Below are 17294 nucleotides of genomic sequence, written 5' to 3'. Positions count from 1 at the left end.
ATGTTCCTCAGCTCAGCCCAGAATTATTCCCTTACAGTCTAAAAGGCATATGGCTATAATCTGAGTCACTCTTTGAAATGCGTTTATTTAATTTATTTTATTTATTTCACTGGTAACCCATCAGGCAGTCTAAGAAGTTGTATAAATTGTATTTGTGGACACTAAAATTCGTCACACAAGTCAGAGTAAACACTCAGTGACCAGGAAGCCAGCCTGCAAATCTGGCTTCACTTCCATGACATGTGTTTCAACTGATCTTTAGAAATGCCACTGCAGCTTTCCCAATGAAGTTGAAAGGCTTTGCTCTAGGTGCTATGTCATGTATGGTCCCAGCAAGATGAAGCTCACTAAACAACAGACACCCATACTCAAGCTAGCTATTAGCTACTACTGAACTAAGTGCCACCATGGCTACAATGCTCATGGCACATCAAGAATTAAAAGTTTGTGTGGCTTTAGCTACTTGCTGCAGCCCAAGTAGTTCCCGAGGTAGAAAGAGCCTCTCTTGCTGCAATTAGAAGCATCAAGAAGGAAAAAAAGAAAAAAGAAAGACAGAAAGAAAAAAAAAAAAAAAGAAGAAGAAGAAGAAAAAAAACTGCATCTAATGAGCTTCTTCATTTTCTTTACCAAATGCATTGCAGACTGAATTTTATTAAAAGTCACATTCATACACCAGACAGTGGAAACCTCTTTTGCTTTCATCCACCCACCTCAGGATACCACAGCCCAAATACCTATTTTAAGACTGTTCCCATTCTAGTTGATTTTTGGTAACTGACATTTACAAACAGTGGAATAAATAACACTAATAGAGCACACACACATCAGTCTCAATGGGCCTTTCAAAAAATGAATAGCCAAATATAAATTTTCAGTAGTTTTATTGAAAAATGCCTCTTTCATTTCAGAAATAAATAATATAAGGCAGTGAAATTCACAATTTGCAGTTAAAATATAAAAGCAGCAATTCTATATCCATAGTCTTGCAAACAATTTCCAACTGCTTTTGATAACTAAGAAACATTGTATTCTGAAAAAAAAAATCCATACTAAATATACAACATAAACATGCAATTCCATCTCTGCAGGATTGACTGCAATTCGGCATAAATGTTACTGTGTCTACAAACAAGGAGATTTCAGGCATTATTAAACTGTATCCAGTTGATACAACAATTTCAGCTACTTAATGTTTGTGGTGTTTAAAGGAGATGTATAAGAGCAGTATATGCTCTACATAGTGTAACTAAGAATAGAAGAAAATGACAATGATATTGAAAGGAGAGAGAATTATTTTTTGTCTTCTTCCTTTTTTAACTACATAATGCAGACGTGTGATCTGACTGAGCTGCAAACATGTATGTGAAAAAGAAGAAAAATGTAGAGCTAAAGCAGACAGTCCTCAGAAAATTTGCAGCAGCTCTGTGGTTATTTTTATTTTGGTGTTTTTTTGTTTGTTTGTTTGTTTTCTTTTTTTTTTTTTTAATTTGTTTTTACACTATTTTAATGAAACGGCAACACTGGGATAACTGAACGCACATAGTAACCTGTATGCAGCCACTAAAAGCAAAAGTATTTTACAAGCATTTCCAGAGCAATATGAAGTCTCTAGTTACACATATTGCTATCCTCACACAAGCAAGATACAAAACAAGGGTGCATCTGATATGAAAAGACCAGAAAGCTAGAATGCGGAAGGAACAATGCACTCTCCCTGTGTGTATCTGCAAATGCAAGTATAGCAAAGACAAAAACCACCAACCAAAAAACCCAAAACAAGACACAGATCTTTTATGGCTTTGGTTTTGCTTTTCTTGACAGCGATCTTCTCCAGCGCATGTGCTCAGGATATTCTGGTGAATGCATTTCAACTCCATAGTCCTCATACTCGTCCTCTCTCCTTTCTGACTCCATAGGTACTATGAAGGGTTCACCTTCAGGTTGATAGGGTCCACTTTCAGGCACATATGGTTCTGGTTGAAAATAGTTGTCCGGATTGAACATTATAGTTATCGCATGTCTTTGAATCCGCAAATACAACGAAAGTTAGTTTTTCTACATAATGTTAGTCCAATCTTATTTCCATAAAATAAATATATAAATTAATAGTTCACTGGGGGTGCTTTCAGTTTTGTTCATGAATACTTTTTGGCAGTAAAATTATAAAAAGTTTAAAATTAATTGTGAAAGGCTTTGTATTTATAATACACAAAACAGTGCAGAAAGAGTCTTAAATTATGCAAGGGACCAGTTATTGTTAAAAAAAAAAAAAAAAAAAAAAGGCAAATCAAATAAAATTATTATTTTACAGCTACTTCAGTAAATCAAAGCACTGGACTTTATTTTAGACTATGTAATTAATAGAACACATGGAGCAGGCAAAACGAACAGGTGGATTTGGCATATACTACTTTTCTCTGAGAAAGGGAAAGCATACACATAACTATCACCAGCGGCAATATACAGTACATGTCATTTTCTCGTGCTGTTCCTCGTAACAAACCGAGTTACAGCTGGTGCTTCAGGAACACCAAAAACTACAGCAAAACAGAAGAAATATAATTATAAAACTTTTGTATTTATAACTGCAGTTACAGAATCCAACAAGATTACATATAAAAAAGGCACATGCCATGATTCAGACATGTTGGTAATAAGCAACAGACAGGTAGATTTCTTAAGTTGTCAAAGATGTTATTCTGGCATATAGCAAGCAGCAGCAGGCTTTTATGCAAAAGCATCACATAGAGTTGTTAACAGATTTTAGTGGGTACGGTCCCATACAAATCATTTACAAGCCACAATTAGTTTACTATTTACATAAGTCATTTCTCATTTACCAGGTTAAATCTGTCTCTTCTATTGGCATTACCTTTGCTGGTTAGTAGTTTTATAAGCCTCCTTCACCAGTGAGACTTTTGATGGTCTGGGTCTTTTTTTAAAAAAGAATGGCTGTCTATTTTATTATTGAAATGCAACAGGCTTAATGAAATGGCATCACTGTCCTTTATCTCATTCACAAGTTGTGTTAGTAAAAAGAATCTCCCCATTCATTCTATCAGGCCAACATGGTTCAAAAACCATATCCGTGGTGAAATATCCATACGGACTCATTTTCTAATAAGCACGTGCGCAAACATCTCAGAAACAGGATTTTCATGTATTCAAACTGTAAGCAGCACTGGCGACTTAGAAAATGTGTTAGCCGAAACCTGAAACAGGTCAAAGATGATGTTAGTCTTTTAAAAAGTCCATACGATGTGCAAAAACATACTTTCATCCAACTAAATACATAACAGTTAATTCATAGGCATATATCTATATATGTATACATAGCTGATTACTAGAAAGGAGAACACTGCTGAATCACAGGCACAATTTTCTTTCATTTTCATTTAAATATGAATTTTGTGAGATCTCCATAACCACCTGGCTCTTTAACCATCAGCACTGAATCTGCAAGTGTGTACATATATATATATATCTTTTTTTTTTTCTTTTCACGGGTACATGCACAATACACTAACAGCAAACCATATTCAATAGTAGTATCACATACACTAATTTTGAGATGTTGCAATGCATACATATTAATCTCTTAACAATACTGTGGTCCTGCAGGATCCCCATGTTAAAATATATTGGAATATTTCCAGTCAGAAATTGGTAGCCGCTGTGACCCTGGTATTTTGATTGCAGATGCAGCCTAATGTTTTAAGATACATCACAGAGAGGAAGGCTGGTATGACCCAGGACTAATCAGAGACTCCATGGTGTTTAACTCAGTAGAAATTGTAGGACAGTGGTGATTTTCAGTAGTCTGCATTGGACTGAATGGATTTCCTTTGTGGGAAATTTTGGTTTCAGGTATAAATTTGGTATAAATTATCCTGACATTGCTCAGAAAGAGACACACGGAAATTGCCAGCCACAGCATTCTTTTTATTTTTCAAGAGAAACATGGAGAATTCAACCTTGTTCTGAAGACGATTGGAAGAAGTGAGGAGGGGGGAAGAAAAAGAAGAAGAAGAAAATTGTCACTTAAATCCTATGAGCAACATTATCAACTACTAACCTATGTTAAAAATTAAATAATTTGTTTCTACTTCCTATTTAAAGTGAACGACACATAACATCAATTAAATCTGCATCAAGGGCCACATGACTGCTCATATGCCTGCACATTACAATGAGGCAGGCCTGCTCACTGCAACCTTTTCCTCCTGATTCAGCATGTCCAGGTTAGCAGGTCTGTCTCATGTAAAGCAATTCAATATGAACAGACACATTTGTAAAGATCATTTAAGACAAACAGCAGTTCGGTTGTTCATAACATACCTGGGAATCCTTGGCCATTGTAAGGGATGCTAGCACACTGGGATGAATCACAGTATCCAGGTGGCCCTGGAGGACCTCGAATACCCGCATTTCCAGGACGACCTGGAGGCCCTGGTGGTCCTCGTGATCCTGTGGAGCCTGGTGGACCAGTTCTAGATTCTCCTTGTGGACCTAATTTTAGAATTGAAAGGTTGGTGGGTTGTTTTCGTTAAGAGCCAGCTTGATAAAACAGCTACCATTACTGCTGTCTAGACTACACAGTCTAAGCTATGTCTTTGGTGAAAAAACATTTGCATTTTGTTGCTATACGCGGGTCAACAGAAAGAAAAACAAAAGAAATGTAGAAATGTGACTCATCATTTGTTGCTTCCCTGTGTGTGGCTTACTTAAGATTTTTTTTCACGCAAACTGATTTAGTAAGTTTTGAGCCAAGTAAGAAACATCAATGAATTTCCTGGTTTATTTCCCCTCTGCGTAAGATATGAACATCTCAAGGGAAACTACTAGATTAGACAAGCACACTGGATTTCAATTAAAATATAGGAGTACATTAATTCTGCTACCCTGCAGCCCTAGGATAGATGAGGTAATGTTTTTTTTGGAACAGGTCTTATTATGGTTAGCAGAAAAATAAAGCTTCAAGTATCTGGGGTTACAATTTGCTGCAAGCAACTTATGAGTCCTGTAATGAAAAACCACGTTTAGCCTAGTGAACTAAAAGCAGAAACAATTGATATAGCTGACTTCTGCCAAGGCATCGGTGAACAAAATTGCAAGACACAAAGAGTAAAAGCAACAGTCAAATCATCAGACTCTATCACCTAGTAACTCCATATGTTGGAATATAATTATGTAGTTCTTGGGCAATTTGTACTTCTGTAATCAAAAATCAAAGTAGAAAATGAATTTAGATACTCTGAAAGAATCATCTATTAAGACTTGTGAAAATTAAAATTAAGCATTTGGACAATGTATTTTCATAAAATACATTTTCCTGCAAACAAGCATGCCAGAAGGGTAAGTTACAAAACAAAGATAAATATCTACTAGCCACATCCAAAAGTCTCTAAAAATCGCTTATTTTTACAGGAGCTCCCAGTAAACTCTAATATATTTCAAAAACATGAAGCACACAAAGTAAGGCACATTCATTCACCATATGCAGTCTGGTGCTATATGAGAAAATATTGTCTTTTTCTCCTACTTTTCTGTAATCTGATTTTAACTAAAACAAGAAATATTTACCAGGTGGTCCTGGCAAACCTCGTGGTCCTTGAGATCCAGTCCCTCTTTCACCTTTCTCTCCAGGCATTCCTATAAAAAAAAGAAAAAAAAAAAAAAAAAAGGCAACCACGTCAAAAAATATTTCTCCATGCTTTCTCTGCTTTCTCATTGATATTAATATTAATTCCAATTATTTAATGGAAGATGTGTGGGTCAAACCTTATTTGGTACCCCACGTATACTTAGGGAAATACTTAATTTGGATATAAATATACTAACCCAAAAACGAAGTAGGATGCACAGGCAATTTGGTGTAAATAAAGTTTCTCAGAACATAGGAAAGTCTTTGAGACACTTAAAACACCACAGAACTTTATTATTTTAAACTATGAAGAAAGTATTTTCAAGCTTGCAGATTTCAGATATAAAAGTATGCTTTACAGTTTCTTAGATACAGAATTCAGAAATTCATTCTTCCTTCCTTTTCTCTGTCTCTTTTTTGAAGATTAAAGTAAAATATATGCTAGAAAATGCAATAGTGAGTCTATGCTATGGTAGAGTAGCAGGAATACACACAGGCTACTTCATAGAATAATACAGACACTTGATATCACTGCATGAATCCAAGGTAGACAAAAATAGGCATATCTATATGCTCAAACTCAAGTTAGCGTTTCTTCCCTCTCACAGTAGTGCAAAGAGCCAAGGATGTAGAACTAATTCTTTCAACTCCTACTTTATATTCTTAGTAATGACTCATTTTCTCTCTTAATTAGATGTCTATTCTGTAAAGAGTTGTGTTACTCCAAACAGCCTTTCAAGATGTAGCTGCTTAGTGCCAGAAAAGCTCTGAGAACATTCTCTTTTCTGGGATATCCTGTGGATGCCTGAGACAGCAGCCAAAAAGTTACACCAACGCGTGTTTTATGAAACATGAACAAGGGAGAGACAGAGGAGAACACTGATGTAATAACCATGTCCTCCAGTACATCGGTGTCCCTCAGGCAATCCAGCTGACCCAACCAGACACTGTTAGGTGTGGGCTTCATAGTCTGACATGGTTAAAGGGATTAGGCTTCTCCTCTGGCAGCCTCTGCACTACAGCCACTGTGAAATATAGAGATGCCTTGGGCATTACTCACCTCTTTCACCAGGTGGTCCTTGGACCCCAGGAGGTCCTGGGAATCCTGGTCTTCCTCCAGGCCCAGGCTCTCCTCTTGTCCCAGCAGCTCCTGGGGGACCAGGTGGTCCTGGTGGCCCTGGCTGATTACGGTTTGAATAATAATCATTCGGGATTTGATTCAGCATTTGATTGAACCGGCTCATTTGGCCTTAAAATGAAAGAAAACAGTAAACCATGTGAAATGCGTGAAAATCTTTTCTGAGTGGGAAGGAATAAAGAAGCATCTCTTCATTAAAATCTTGCCTTATGACCATTCAAAAAATTAGTGTTGCTTTGGTCCAGATGAATTAAAAAGAACTAAGATGAATGACAATGCTGTAAAGAAATGGAGGGGGGAGGGAAGAAGGGTAGGTAGAAATCTGGAAGCTGAAAGCATTATCAAAAGTTATTTTTAAGGCAATTAGAGTCAAAAAATAAGTATTTGTTTACAATATGCTTGCTCTCAGAGCTCTGGTTAGAGGTTGTTTCTACTCTGAAGAACAGAAAGAACTCATTCCAGTTCAAACAGCGAAGAGGATCATATTTTGATGCAGAGCTCTGAAGCAACCACAGGCTCAGGATAAATTGCTCCTGTGTAGAGCAAGCAGGACACAATCTATGATGTCTATGAATTTCATTTCCAAAGAAAGGTGTCTTTGAACAAAAGCAATAGCACAAAGTAGCTAAGCAGAAAGGAGCCCTTAATAGGGGGCCACATCTAGCCCTTCCTGATTAGTGTCAGTTACCAGTTCTAGCATAAGAACACCTTCAATCCCAGCAGAGCTGTACCCTGTAACTACTCCCTTTGTGGCTATAAAGGACTGAAATTCAGTTTAGAGACATGAACCAAAGAAATATTTTTACTTGCATAGCACAATGATTTTGTGCATGGTATTTACCCAGCACTCATCTGTCACTTCCCACTAGTAAAGCCCCTGCAGTGAGCATACTTTTTCTCAGGTTCCCTCCTCCTGAAGATAAGACATGATTAATGAGAAAATGTATACTGATTTTATGACACAAATAAAGTAATTTTGGAAGAGACTGATAATAGGAAAGTCACCTGCACAGCACCTACAGAGGATATTAGATTTCTTTATATATTGCTAAAGTTGGCAAAAATTTAGTGCTACATTTTTTCCACCAAATCAGTGGCATTGGACAATCATCGTTATCATTCAGACTCACTTTGCTGTGTGGCTAGTACCCCTCACCTTAAAATTAAGTAATTTTTTTCTCTTTTAACAATCAAACTAGTAGATTACTAGTATGAGAAACAAAGCAAGCAACAACATTTACCATTTATCAATTGTTCACAAACTTGTCTTGCAACTGCTCGCATCATGTTCTGAGAAGCAATGTCACCCTAAATAATCAAAAACAAAACAAGTGTTTATTAGTAAGTGTCTGTGCTTTTAAAGAGACAGTGCTTAATTAAAAACATCTAAGGGAAATTGACTTTAAAGCAGACTTACTCTGTCACCTTTTTCTCCCTTCATTCCAGGTGAACCCTAAAATAAATATAGTAGCACTGTTATTTCATGTATCAAAATACATGCCAGCATAGGAATATAGACAAAGAAGGACCAAAGCAGAAATACTACTATGAAGGAAAAAAAAAAAAAAAACTAAATCCTGTACTTCAGAGCTATTACCTACAAAAATTCCATATAGATTGACAAAGACATCTAACAGATACGTAGCCAAGCATCTGCTGGACAGAGCTTTCTCATCTGGAAATTAGGTAAAACAGATGCTTTAGCATGATGTACAGATGCAAATCGTGCCGCAGATCTTCTATTTTCAAGCTGCTGTCAGAAGACTAAATTAAACTAAATTAAGAGTCCCTTAACAGTCAGGAACTTTTCATTAAATAACATAGTTTTTTTGGTCCAGAAGAGGGGGTTCATCAGATCCATGTATCTCTGGGCTAGGACACAGTCTCACAACAAAAATGCTTAAACACTCCAGTGGTTAGGGCAGTCCTGAAACACAGGAGTTGCAGACTCACTGCAGGGCGTCACAGGTACATCTTTAACAGCAAAAATATATTTCTTCAGCAAAAGTGATTTTCCTCGCCACACTAGAAAGTCAGTCTCCATGTAGTCTAATTAATATTTAGTATTTTGGACAGTGCAGAAAAGTTTTAAATAAGACAAAGAACTAGAGACAGGCTGAATGCTCAATGGTCAAAGCATTTACATGAGATGCACGTCCCATCTCCAAATCAGGAAAAGCAGTAAGGTGTACTTCAAAGGTGAATGACCAGATCAGTCATCTGCTGCTTTTCATCCTAAGTGTTAGTGCTTTCTACATCTTAGTATTTCTTTAAGGAGCCTGTTTATCACCATTAACAAAGCAAAGGCTAAGTGTGGGCTGCAGCTGTTTTTCATAACATTCTTACAGTACCCACAAATAATTTCAACAACACAAGAAAACAAATCATTCCACTGCGGTCACAGAGGATATGGTTTGAATGCAGTGGCACTGTTTCATAAACTTCCATCAAAGTTTTGGTCAAAAAAAAAATCCCATGAGGTATATCAGAGTGTGAGCTCAGTATGGTGTCTGAGCTTCTCAGCAGCAGCCATGCATTCACCTCCCTCATAACATGCCATAGAAAACATGAGGTGGCTCATCCATCAATGAGTTAAGCAGCTGGTATATGGTTTATCTGCATCAAACATCAAAAAAAAAAAAAAAAGGCAAGCTTAAAAGGTTCAAATTCTGTATATGATATCTGGAAGCACTTTTTTCTGAACAGTCAAGAGCACTTCCTTAGGCTGCTGCCTTCAGCCAAACGCCACGTTGGTAAGACAAGGTGTTTTCTTGCAACAAAGGCACAACTTTGCTCCAATGTGTTACCAGCAAAGGCCCCACATATAGAAAAATGCTAAGGACATTCAATGATTATGAGCAATATACAGTCAACTTTACAATTCATTGAACCAAATAAACCTCATTATTCAATTTGTAACTTTGCAAAGAGACACTGATTCAGCCTTAGGATTGGAAACCTATAGGCTATTCCTAAACAATTTTAAAATGTAAAGATAAGAGACTGATTGGTAATGTTAACAACGAAGTTCATTTTCCACCTGGGTATTTTAGATATATGATTTCCAAAAAACAATTATAACTGCGATTACTGAGTTGCTATTTGCATCTTCCTCCCACTTGGTTATATTCTGCTTAAATTTCACTTTATTTTCCTTTGATAGACAAAAACGTGCAACTTAGCCAACTGCTTGCCAGCATTTTGAGAAGCAGCAGCTGCTGCTGACATTCTACTTTGTTGATATCCTGTGATGAGGGAGTCACTTGGGGTCAGTGTGAGGAAACGCTAGTTTATGCTGCTCGTGGGATTTTTCTGAGCTGTGGGATGAAGGCTGGGGTTGCAGCAAAAAAATCTGCAGCTTAAGGAGGACAAAACAAAGGAAGGATGCTATTTTTACTTTAAAAGATAATATACTCAGTTGTTTTCCCCAAAAGAATGCTTGCTCCACACTAGAACCACCAGGCCGCTGCCCTCAAAGCACCATCTTTTTTAGACTTCATCTAGGATCTCTGCACAGATGAATGCAAGATTAGTGAACAGCAAAGAGTGAAAAATGCTCAAAAATTGCATTTAACTCAGAACAAACATCTCCCTTATATGCTCAAATTCTAAAGGTTTTCACAGTTTGGTCCTGGAACCACCAGCCTAATAGGACCTTATATATAAAACATATTTTTCCTAGGGTCCTTCTAAATAAAAAAATCAAACCCTGCTGTCACAGACACCATGTCACAGAGTCTATTTTGTAAACAAGACAGCTCTGCTTTAAGACTTAGAATGCTCACTTGTACATTACAGGTTTTATTCTCAAACCTATAAAACAACAGTACTGTAAAACAACTTTTCTTCTCTGATAGTCCAAGGTCTTCTATTTCCCATTATATTCACAGAAAATGTATAATCATTTCTTCTTAAGACAATATCCTCTTTTAGCTTAATGACTCTTAGCCTTGAAGGTGTTACCACATGACATATGTATGGACTACTAGGAAATTCTCTCTCATTCTGACCAGACAGGCAGATTACAGATACTTGATTCTCTTCTAGCACAGACAGTCCTCAGTTCTCAACAGATTACTGACTCAGCTATGCTCTTACTGTTGCTTTCTCAGTCATTTTGTTACTACACTGAAAACCCACATAATTTCTCTTGGAAATACTTATAAGGATATTATAAAGTCAAATTTCCTATTTCCATGAAAATTCAGTTAACAAGTCAACTTGTTTCCATATATGTACACATTGAGGTATAGAAATGTTTACAGCCACATTAGTGGTGTGGTGTGCCTCAGCTTAGCATATTAGTGGTATCTTACACATCAGGAAAGAGTTTCAATTGAGTGCATTCAATGGGAATGTCTTAGCAACTGCCAAAGTTCCTCATAATTTGCATGTAATTGTGCATCCTTGGACTGGGACATAAAGACCCTTGCTTTGTAGGGGCCGATCACCTGACTTGTGTTGTATAATACCTACAATAAAGATTGTTTGGGTAGAAGAAAAAAATGGCAGGATGTAGATGAAAATTATTTGTATTTACCAGAGGCAATGTGAAGCCTTATTATCTTTCTCCAGGGCAGGAAGTCACAAATTCAGGCAGGCCTGAACTATGACTCAGGGCATTGCAAGTTACATTTAGCCATTAGGCTGCAACTTTGGCATTCTAATGCAAAACATCACAAAGGAAAGCATTGAAATTCTGTCCGCCAAGAGTCTGATAAAACATCTGTGCAAGGTGCAAGCCAGAATTCCTGCTGGGATCTGTTCTAGAAACATAAGAATTGGTAAATATGATGTGTAGCATCACATTACAAGAAAGTGCAATAAGCGGGGGAAAAAATGTATTTTTAACTGAAAGAAACTCTTAGGATCAGACTGCAAAAGAACTTACATGTGGTGGTTGGACAGGCATTGACTGCTTTGCTTTGCAAAAGCACTGAAACTGGCCTTGTAGCCAAATTTGCTTTTAGTCGCATTATTTATCTTCGAAACATCTTTGCTACTGCAATGGAGCAGTTATTCAGTATCCCAGGAGAAGGAAAATACAGATACAACTAGTATTTTGGAGCTCACTTGTCAGTAAGCCACAGCACCTTATGCCCCTGTTGTGTCTGACCTAGTAGGAATATCACATGAGGCATGTATATCTAAAGGCAGGAAAGCTCAAGTTCATTCCTAAGACACCCAATGTCCTCTACTGCAAGGACAAATGGGATTTACAGACTGAAAAAAGCAGACCGAATTCAGTATGTGTATGAGAAAATGACCCAGTTTCCAGATCCTCTTAGGAATTTAAAAGTTCCTAATCATCAAGCTACCCAGCCTACTGTATACTTCTCCAAATTATCCAGCTGCCATTTACATAAGGAAATTGTAGTGAGAGGGAAAATTCTTGCTGACATTAAGATAGAAAAAATGAATGACTTCATGTTTCAATTGCTGTCTCCACTCCTGAATCAAACAATTTCTCAGAGATCCTATAAAGGAATCAATTCAAATGTCTTCTGAAACTTTGGTGGGAGGCAGCACCTCCTGCTCTTTCTCCCTTCTCAGGGTGCACTTTAAAGTTAAAGGTTTGAATAGAACCCACAGAATCTACCCTCAAATAATTTTAGAATCACATTGTAGAAAACCAAAACATTTGCAAACTAGAAGTGATTATGTAACATTATCAATGATTCTTTCACCTTCGTCAGTGTACCACTTTTTCACTACACACACACACACAAATGTAAGGACATACCCGTTATTTTGCTGACCCAGTTCTTCATGCTTATGCAGTGTCGGAATATATGTCTTGGCACATAATAGTCTATAATCTTTTTAGTGGAAACCAGAGACCGCAGTTTCCAGCCCCAACTATTAAACTCAGCAAAAAGGCATACTATAAAAATAAAATTGTTTGAAAGAAGGTTTGTGGTCTTAGGTCAGCTCTGCTGTATTAACCACTGTCTCATAAGTGCGAGACAAGCATTTAAAGAAAGGATAAGTCTCATTCATCAACAGACAGCATAATTTTAAAATTGATCCTATAAGTATATCATTATCTTACTGGTGTCCCACGATCTCCTGGTTTCCCTGGTTTTCCACTTGGGCCAGCAACTCCTGGAACTCCTGGGGCACCCTGCAGCAGAACGCATGTAAAGTGAATTGTAGAAACACACAATGGCCTACATGCTGATAAGAAATATGCTATGTTATTTGTAATTGCAGAGGGGCTCTTGAGAATTTTTTTCTTCTGTTAGGTATGTATCAGGCTTGAAAGCTTCCCTCCAGAAAAATAAAAAAATTAAAACAATGGGAAGGGAAGGGAAGGGAAGGGAAGGGAAGGGAAGGGAAGGGAAGGGAAGGGAAGGGAAGGGAAGGGAAGGGAAGGGAAGGGAAGGGAAGGGAAGGGAAGGGAAGGGAAGGAAAGGGAAGGGAAGGGAAGGGAAGGGAAGGGAAGGGAAGGGAAGGGAAGGGAAGGGAAGGGAAGGGAAGGGAAGGGAAGGGAAGGGAAGGGAAGGGAAGGGAAGGGAAGGGAAGGGAAGGGAAGGGAAGGGAAGGGAAGGGAAGGGAAGGGAAGGGAAGGGAAGGGAAGGGAAGGGAAGGGAAGGGAAGGGAAGGGAAGGGAAGGGAAGGGAAGGGAAGGGAAGGGAAGGGAAGGGAAGGGAAGGGAAGGGAAGGGAAGGGAAGGGAAGGGAAGGGAAGGGAAGGGAAGGGAAGGGAAGGGAAGGGAAGATCTTGGTGTGCTTTTAAAGCTCATGGCGAGAGAATGAGGTAAACTCATTTTTCCCATATTTACACTGAATTAAATCAGTTTTGAAACCACTGGAAGTCACATGAGTAAAAGCAACTGAAAGAACAATTTAGCTTACATGAATGTTTGTGAATACATGTTTTACACAGTTGTCTGCTCACCTTTTACTGAGAGTTTCTCAGATCCATTTGGGATATTAAGCAAAGGATCCATTTCATATTTAACACAATTTGAAAATGTCAATGTGTCCCTCTCTTTGCTCGGGTCTCTTATGTCAGTGTTTACCAAAGACAAAATTATATTTACCGCTGGTCCTGGTGGGCCTCTGGGACCTGTGGGACCATCTTTTCCAGTGAAACCCTATTTTAAAAAAATCAGAATTAGAGATTAATCTAAAATTGCAGCAATCCCTGACTAAAATCATCCTTAGGATTAGGTAATTGCAATACTTCTAATTACTACTATGATGTATTTTAAAACTTATCCACACCGGTAGTTACAAAAATAGCTGTCACTGCTAGTGCTGAGGAAGGCTATATATGGAACAATGAACTTGAGCCAATTTAGAAGATGTTCAGCTGCTGTTGATTGACTGTGGATGGAAAGAGTCTGTCTCAACCTTTTTTAAGGAAAGGAATTATTGTTGTATTCCAGAGAAGGAAGATTTCTCTTTTCAGTGTTCTCTCATTCACAGACAGCTGGAATATCTGAGGTTTCTGGTTAAATGGTGAACAACAGAACACCTCCTTCTCAGGTACTCTTTCTGCAAGAAGTGATGCTGAGTCATTCCATTTCAATAATCTAACACAGCATTCCCAAACTAGCATTGATTGTCCACGGCCCACTGATGACCCACAAATTCCATGGTATGTTCTTTGACAACAGGCTATCACATGGTTCTGTTTTGATTTCTGGCTATAAACTCCCAGTAAAGCATAAGTATAAATGTATATATCAACTAATAATTTTGACTTCCAAAGTAATTCATTGCTTCAGTCATCTCAAGGGTAACATGCCACTGTGCAGACAAAAGAGATTTGCTCAGTTGACTCCAAATTGGAAGAGAGGGATTGCAACAACTCTGCAATTAAATACCTGTCAGCACGCTCTTCATCATGAAAACATTTCAGAATTCCCTCATTCAAAATAAAGTTCTGAGCTCCAAGCTAAGGAGAAAACTTGACCTTCAGAGTAAGAACGGCACAGACAGATTGTTTACAGATATGACATCTTGCAGATGTTGAGACGAGCAGAGCTTTCAGGGGATCCCCCACAGCAGCAACAGCATGTGGAAGACAGCAGGGTTGAGTACCTCAACAGGCCCCTCCCCTGCTCAGGGGACTTACTGCTTATCAGGTGCAGGTATCTAAGAACCTTGTCAGGACAGGGAGCCATTAATTTTTTACAGAAATTATGCAACTATCCTGTGACTATCTGGAGAGATTTTCACACAAAAGTTTTGCCAGCCCTTCCACTTCTACCTCTCCAGGTTGAATATGGATAAAAGGACTCCTCTTGAAAAGTATTTGAAAACAGAAAGCTATGATAAAGAAAGGAAAAAAAAAAAAAAAAAAAAAAAATAAAAAAAAAATTCTTTTAATTAAATAAACTGAGGAAACCAGAAACCTTACCCTTTCACCTGGAGGTCCCATTGGGCCAGGTGGGCCAGGTAAACCTGGGGTTCCCTAGAGGGAAAGGAAATGATGAACTGTATCCAAGATAGAACAAATATCTCTGCTATGTTAATCATCCCAGTACATATGCACGCATTTAAATATCTGTCTTCAATGTCATTATTTGACATTTACAAAAACAAAATCTTTAGGAGAAACCATTTATTTCATATACATCATATAAAAGTCTTAACCCTCACTTAAATTTTTACTGCATTTTCCTCTTCAAAAAGAATTTTCAGTGCTTTAAGCAGAAAATATATATTTTTATTATTGCCTTTACAACCATAACAGATGTCAGCTAATCCTTTCACACCTAGTACTAAAGTCTATCTGCAATCATCAATCAGAATGTTTCTAAAGAAACAAAAAATAGACTCTTGCTTTAGTATTCTTTCCCATTGGTCTCCTATTTCTTTACACTGTGTTGCTTTATAGCATGTATTCTAAATTCTCTGGTTCTGTTTCTTGTAGCTTCTGGGTTAAAAATGAACACTAAAATTAAACAGATGAGCTACATTAGAGTACACCCAGGAATGATGTCACTCAACACTCTGTAGGATCAGGACCACAATTGTAGGAATCAAATATTGAATAGCCTTGCATTACATGATCCACTTCTTTCCCTTTTTCCATCTCATCTCACTGTACATTCAACTGTAGCATTGCTCTATACAGTATGTTACTGCCTAAGTGTACATTTCTCAGGGTTGTAAGTACTATAAAACAGGTAAATAACATTAAGGCCCCTGGACCATGATAGACCTCATCTGATATATGAAGCTAAATCCACAACACCATTTGAACATCTCCCATATAGTAACTATAACCACAATAAAATCAATGGCAGTATAACAAGGAATATTAGTTACATCAGAGCATGGGCAGATCAATGACCTTAGATTATCCAAAAACAGATGATTATCTAAAGTTGCGCCAGGGGTGTTTTAGTTTGGATATGAGGAAGAACTTCTTTACTGAGAGGGTTGTGAGGCATTGGAATGGGCTGCCCAGGGAAGTGGTGTAGTCACCATCCCTGGAGGTCTTTAAAAGACGTTTAGATGTTGAACTTAGTGATATGGTTTAATGGAGGACTTGTTAGTGTTAGGTCAGAGGTTGGACTCGATGATCTTGAGGTCTCTTCCAGCCTAGACAATTCTGTGATTCTGTGATCCAAATAAAACTTTTTGAGTTTTTCTCCTCAAAGCCTAGTCCTAGTTAACAATATAGAAATCCGCAATTAAGAAATATTAAATATTGCTTTCTTCCTTCAGAAATCATAAAATTAGTTGTAGAACTCACTGTCCTAAGATAATTTGACCTCCAAAAGTAGAAGGCAATCAGACAACTTTACTGAAGAAGGGTTCAGAAAGGTTTTGCAACCTGTAATTTCAGAAGACACGTAACTACAAAAGCTGAAGGACCTTCCTGGCTAGTTACAAGTGTAATTTTCCTTATCCAATGCATTCCCTATGCATTCACAATTGGCCAGATAGATATTTGGTATGACTCAGTACAGCTGTTCTTTTAATCTTGCTCTGTTTTGAATGGTTTAGTATTTCTACATTTCAAATTCTTAAGTATAAGATAATCATGTTTCCAAAACTATTGCTTAGGAAGATATGAAAAGATTCTGTAACTCCTAGTGATATCAAAGACAGCTGTCCAGCAGCTGACCTGCATCAGGAATAGTGTAAAATGGCAGTATCTTTTCTAAGAAACAACTTACTGATCGTCCTGGTAGTCCAGGCTGGCCAGCATCACCTTTCATTCCTTGACGACCCTATAATGTTCATAAATGATCGTTACACATTATGGGTTACAGAACAGAGTAGAAAAATAATTAATCTGTGTAAGTGGACACAGAATAATTACTGCAAGAAACCTAAATTAAGAAATCTATAAGAGAACTATGTATTATGGAAAAAATATATATACATATACCTCTTAATTGAAGTAATCATCATCTCACAAATTTGAAAATGCAGGACAACTGGTTGATATTACATTAGAAACACAGGCAAGCAAGAAGGAGCACAAATTTTGATGAGGAAGTGTAACAATTTTCAGTAAGAGAGACTGTAATATTATTGTCTTCAG

At 37.6% G+C, this 17294-nt stretch overlaps 1 protein-coding gene across 1 annotated transcript in view; it reads right to left on the bottom strand.

Annotated features, from left to right (window-relative positions):
• Positions 1-1486: 1486 nt before the first annotated feature.
• The window catches only part of COL12A1 (collagen type XII alpha 1 chain), a 97286-nt gene continuing 81478 nt past the window's right edge, over positions 1487-17294 (bottom strand). The window contains 10 exon segments of the mRNA XM_032185721.1: positions 1487-1973; positions 4339-4509; positions 5584-5652; positions 6705-6893; positions 8024-8090; positions 8200-8235; positions 12835-12906; positions 13828-13881; positions 15153-15206; positions 16924-16977. Of these exon segments, the coding sequence (XP_032041612.1) occupies positions 1792-1973; positions 4339-4509; positions 5584-5652; positions 6705-6893; positions 8024-8090; positions 8200-8235; positions 12835-12906; positions 13828-13881; positions 15153-15206; positions 16924-16977 (948 nt within the window). The 3' untranslated portion in view covers positions 1487-1791.

The sequence above is a fragment of the Aythya fuligula genome, chromosome 3 (genome assembly GCF_009819795.1).
Source record: "Aythya fuligula isolate bAytFul2 chromosome 3, bAytFul2.pri, whole genome shotgun sequence".
NCBI lineage: Eukaryota > Metazoa > Chordata > Aves > Anseriformes > Anatidae > Aythya > Aythya fuligula.
The sequence above is the reverse complement of the archived record's forward strand: the minus strand, read 5'-3'. Positions and strand labels throughout refer to the sequence as shown.